Source organism: Octopus bimaculoides, chromosome 5, assembly GCF_001194135.2.
Source record: "Octopus bimaculoides isolate UCB-OBI-ISO-001 chromosome 5, ASM119413v2, whole genome shotgun sequence".
In the NCBI taxonomy this organism is placed as follows: domain Eukaryota; kingdom Metazoa; phylum Mollusca; class Cephalopoda; order Octopoda; family Octopodidae; genus Octopus; species Octopus bimaculoides.
Genome location: NC_068985.1, coordinates 24731552 through 24736602, shown reverse-complemented (window position 1 = coordinate 24736602; position 5051 = coordinate 24731552). Strand labels below are relative to the sequence as shown.

General features: G+C 35.7%; 1 protein-coding gene across 6 annotated transcripts in view; it reads left to right on the top strand.

Annotated features, from left to right (window-relative positions):
- LOC106870742 (arf-GAP with Rho-GAP domain, ANK repeat and PH domain-containing protein 1) overlaps nt 1–5051 on the top strand; it is a 303403-nt gene that overhangs the window by 239189 nt on the left and 59163 nt on the right. For all 6 annotated transcript variants that reach the window (XM_052968221.1, XM_052968222.1, XM_014916931.2 and 3 more), the window contains 4 exons: nt 688–772; nt 2313–2373; nt 3557–3610; nt 4622–4695. In XM_052968221.1, coding sequence (XP_052824181.1) covers nt 688–772; nt 2313–2373; nt 3557–3610; nt 4622–4695 — 274 coding nt within the window. The remainder of the gene's footprint in view (nt 1–687; nt 773–2312; nt 2374–3556; nt 3611–4621; nt 4696–5051) is intronic.

The window sequence follows — 5051 nt, the reverse complement described above, 5'->3', positions numbered from 1 at the left end:
AGCTGGATGCTCTTCCTAATGCCAACCACTCCGAGAGTGTAATGGGTGCTTTTACGTGCCACCGGCACGAAGGCCAGTCAGGCGGTACTGGCAACGGCCATGCTCAAAATGGTGTATTTTACATGCCACCTGCACAGGAGCCAGTCCAGCGGCACTGGCAATGATCTCACTCAAATGACTTTTCACGTACCAGGAACGTCGCGTTCCTGGTAATGATCACGCTCGAATGGTGGTGCCATCACGATTTCGCTTTCACTTGCCCCAATAAATATCATTATTCTAATCATCAGCATTGTTCCTGTTGTTGTCCTCCCTCACCCCTCCTCACTATCACCACCACATGCCACCACCACCACATCATCATCATCATCATCACACATTTGACCATTTTTCCCAGCTGTTATAGGCTGGACAGAATAAAGCGTTCTGCGAATCTTTAACCTGTATCCATTTGTTATGTCAGGCCTCCTCCATTTTGTCTCTGCCATGTTGTATTTTCCATTAGCAACTGATGATAACATGCACACTCCTTCACATCTCTCTCCCTCTCCCTGCTCTCTCTTTCTAAAATCATTACTCAAAAGAAATTTGTACCTACTGAACAGTAAGTTACCTTTGTTATCTCATGATGAGTTTAAGCAAGGAATGACTTGTAATAATATCAGCTTTTTATTATTCTTTTTCCAGCATGGTATTTGATAACCCTCAGGAAACGAAAGAATGGAAATTGGTGTTGACTAATGCAATTGACTCTGCACTAGTAGATTTACAGGTGAAAATATTTGAATTATTGTCATCTTTCACTAGGATCTTCATTCTAGTTCTCATCAGATGGGTGCAGGTGTGACTGTGTGGAAAGAAGTTAGCTTTCCAGCCACATGGATCCCCCACCCATGGACAATTACCCCTGAGGACAACAAATGAAGATTTAAAACTTCTTCATATATTGGAGAGGGGGTAGTTAACCAAGGTGGGTAATTGTCCTAGGGGGTAGTTGTCATCGGGGGGGGGGGGAATTGTCCTATGGAGGGTAATTGTCCTGATACTGTCTGTCTGTCTGCCTGCCTCTGTGTGTGTGTGTGTGTGTGTTTTCCTTGCCTTGCCTAGCTAATATAGGTTCAGTCCCACTGTGTGGCTTCTTGGCCAAGTGTCTTCTACTATAGCCTTGGGCTGACCAAAGCCTTGTGAGTAGATTTGGTTGATGGAAACTGAAAGAAACCCAACATATATATTTATATAAATATATATCTGTGTGTGTGTGTGTGTCTTTGTGTATATGTTTGTCCTCCACCATCACTTGACAATCGGTATTGATGTGTTTACATCCCAAGTTTGTCTTCTGTCTTATTTCTCAGTTTTTCAGAGGCTTAATTTGGGGTTTTAACTCTTATTTCTAATGAGTCTGACATACATATGAATGCCCTGATGCTTAACACTAATTTTAAAATTTTATAGCTATTTAACACTATTAAATACTTGTTAACCCTCTATATTGTTGTTACTAATATTATCGATTACTTATATTTATCGTAGATGATATTAACAATAACAATATCTTTATGAACATAGATATTTCATTCATTTTATATATATATATATATATATATATATATATATATATCAGTACGAAGCAAATAATTCCCGAAAAAATAATTTGCGAAGATATCATTGACTCAATTATTATCTAGTGTAACAATTTAAAAATGATAATAACAGAATCAATAATAGAAGCAATTGCAGGTCCTAAAAAGCATTAAATAACTGAAGGATTAAAATTGATCAAAGGACATACTAAGTATGTCTACCTGCTGGAAATAACAGTCAAAACTCTTATTTCCTGCAGGTAGACATAGTTACTATGTCCTTTGATTAATTTTAATCCTTCAACTAATATATATATATGTTTGTGTGTGTGTACTTGCGTTAAGAAAGGGATGTGGGTTTGGGTTTGTGTCCCACGCATATGGGAAAGCTTACATTTTTCTGTTGAGGGCTTATATGCCGCATTATCACGTAATTGCTATAAGATTTAAGCTTATAAAAAAATACCATTATTATTATTATTTACAGAATGTGTGTGTGTATATATATGTTTATGCATGTGTGTGTGTGTGTATATATATATGTTTATGCATGTGTGTGTGTGTGTATGTATGTATATATATATATATATTTCTATATATATATATATATATATATATAATTACCTATACCTGCCTGCTTGCAAATGACTGTCTGGATTGTGCTGTAGATAGAATCTAATTCTTTGGCATGCATGTATTTATTTTGGTATATATATGTTCGAATTTCAGATTGCAAGGAAAATCTGGGAGAACAATAGCAACAAACATTGTGCTGACTGTGGAATGGAAGGTAAGACAAATCATATTCCTGATTTCAAAACCCATTGGAAAGAGAAAAGTTATTTTCTTTGTTTTTATTAATTTAGATAAAGATCTGTTAGTTTTGTGGTAAAACAGTCAATTTTTTGCTATTAATTAGAAGGTAATGTTCTAGTGCTTCAGCTCTCTACCACTATTTTTTCACTGTTCATAAACTCATTTAAAGCCATTTTATGTCACTTGCATTATTGATAATAATCCTGGAAAAAAGCATGGGCCTTATGCCTTCATATTGCCCTTGTTCTGAAATAAAAATGCCCCTGTACTTTGTTTCAAAGCGAGCAATGTTTTCTGGTTTAACTTCTAGTGATTATCAGGATCATTTAACATTTTAACTGCCACAACCTGTTACTGGAACTCAGTAGTGGAGCCACCATGTATTTTTGATTACACTGTTAGCTGTTTAATTACAAGGAAATGTAATATTTTTGCATTTTCACAATATTTCATAATTAAACTTTGATATTTAGCACTTGTGTTATGTAAATAGCCTTGAAATAATTTCAAAGAGACAGAATAAAATATTTTCTCAAATTATGAAAATACACCTCTGTGATGCTTATGGTGGTTGTGTGAAGTTTGTGATGAACCATCAGTGGTACATATGGTAGCTAATGTGTTAATTAATGTCTGTGTTCCATGCTGGAATGGGTCAGATGGCTTGACAGGATCTGTTGGGCCCATGGACTGCACGAGGCTCCAGTATTTGATTGGATGCCCTTCTTATCACTATCCACTTTACAGCATTTACTGGATACTTTTTCAGTTCTACATGTGCTAATGAGGTCATCATGCAGTTTGAAAGAGTATAAACTGGGGCAACGTCATGCTGGGAGATGAGGGACAAAAGATGGGTAAATGTATGGGAGAGAGCTGCATCATGGTGCATCAGTTTACACTAGTGTACACAAACATGCATATACACACATGCACACATGTGCAGGTGATGTTCTTCTACACATACTCGTGCCAAACTGGATGCATAAAGGCTACAATAAAAAAAAACATTTGTCCAAGCTTTTCATTGGGATCAAACCCAGAACCACAAAATTATGAACTGAACTTCTTAAACACATGAATATGCTTGAATTTATTTAAATAAGGAACAACTCAAACCTCTGAATTATTCTAACAATGATTTCACTTTGCTTCAGAACCAACTTGGGCTGCTATAGACCTAGGCATGGTGTTTTGTTTGAAATGTTCAGGTGAGATTTTGTTAATTATAAGTTTTTAATAAGATTGTTAATTTCATCATCATTGCCATTGTTACTATCATTGTTATATGAAGACAATATCAAAATGGGGCTTCTAAGTAGACCTTGTAGAAACAGCTTGCATATCTCCTGTAAATCTTGTGGGACTATGTTGTAAGATTAATTGAATAATGCAGTCTCTCTCTCTCTCTCTCTCTCTCTCTCTCTCTCTATATATATATATATATATATATATATATATATTATATATCATCATTTAACATGTCTTCTATGTTGGCATGGGTAGGACAGATTGACTGGAGCTGGCAAGCCAAAGGATTGCACCAAACTCTGCTGTCTGTTTTGGCATGGTTGGTTTGGTTGGGCACAGGAGGGGTGCCTGGTGATGAAATGACTAATTTTAATGTAATGGTTTAAGATTAAAGTCAATGTTAGACAAGTGCAACTACAATCTTCTATTTTAATTTGAATAAGAAACATTTGTGTAGTGCCAATTACTGTCTTAATAAATTCTTCCAAATTTAATACAGAGCCACAGATTCGGGGAAGAATGAAACTAGTCTGACACTTAATTTTATCAGTCTCCAAAAAGACAAAAAGCAAAGTTAGCCTTGGTAGGATTTGAACTCAGAATGTAAAGAGCTGGAACAAATTCTGTGAAGCATTTTATCTTCAACCATTTCTTGATTATTTTAAAAATTGATCTAAATTCGTGGATAGTTTACTTCCTCAGAAATATGATTACAAAAGGGCTAAATCTATGATGCTATATCTGAATATTAGTGTGCAGATTTTACTAGTTTGGTGGAAGAAGTGACAATGTTATATTCAATATTTCAAATATAGTAGTGTATAGTGCACCCGAGTACTATACATAATAATTTCATTATTATAACACATTAACTCTTCTTGTTTTCCTTTCTCTTTTTTGTGTTACTGCTCCTTTGAGTTTCAAGTTGGTTTGAGAATATTTTATATCTTCTTTTGTGTTATTTTCTTCAGGAATTCATCGAGATTTTAATATAGTGAAGTCAATGACTTTGGATGTTAAAGTATGGACTACATCACTAATAGAAGTAAGTTGTATTTGTATTCATTAATAGAATTTGCTTAAGAGTTCTTCATGTTTGATAATTATAAACTTGCTTCTTGTATGCATGTATACGTGTCTGTACACACATACATTCTCTCTCTCAGTGTGTGTGTGTGTGTCTCTTTCTCTCTCTCTCTCTCTTTCTCTCTCTCTCAGTCTCTCTCTCTCTCTCTCAGTCTCTCTCTCTCAGTCTCTCTTTCTCTCTCAGTCTCTCTCTCTCTCTCTGTCTCTCTGTCTCTCTCTCAGTCTCTCTCTCTCAGTCTCTCTCTCTCAGTCTCTCTCTCTCAGTCTCTCTCTCTCAGTCTCTCTCTCTCAGTCTCTCTCTCTCAGTCTCTCTCT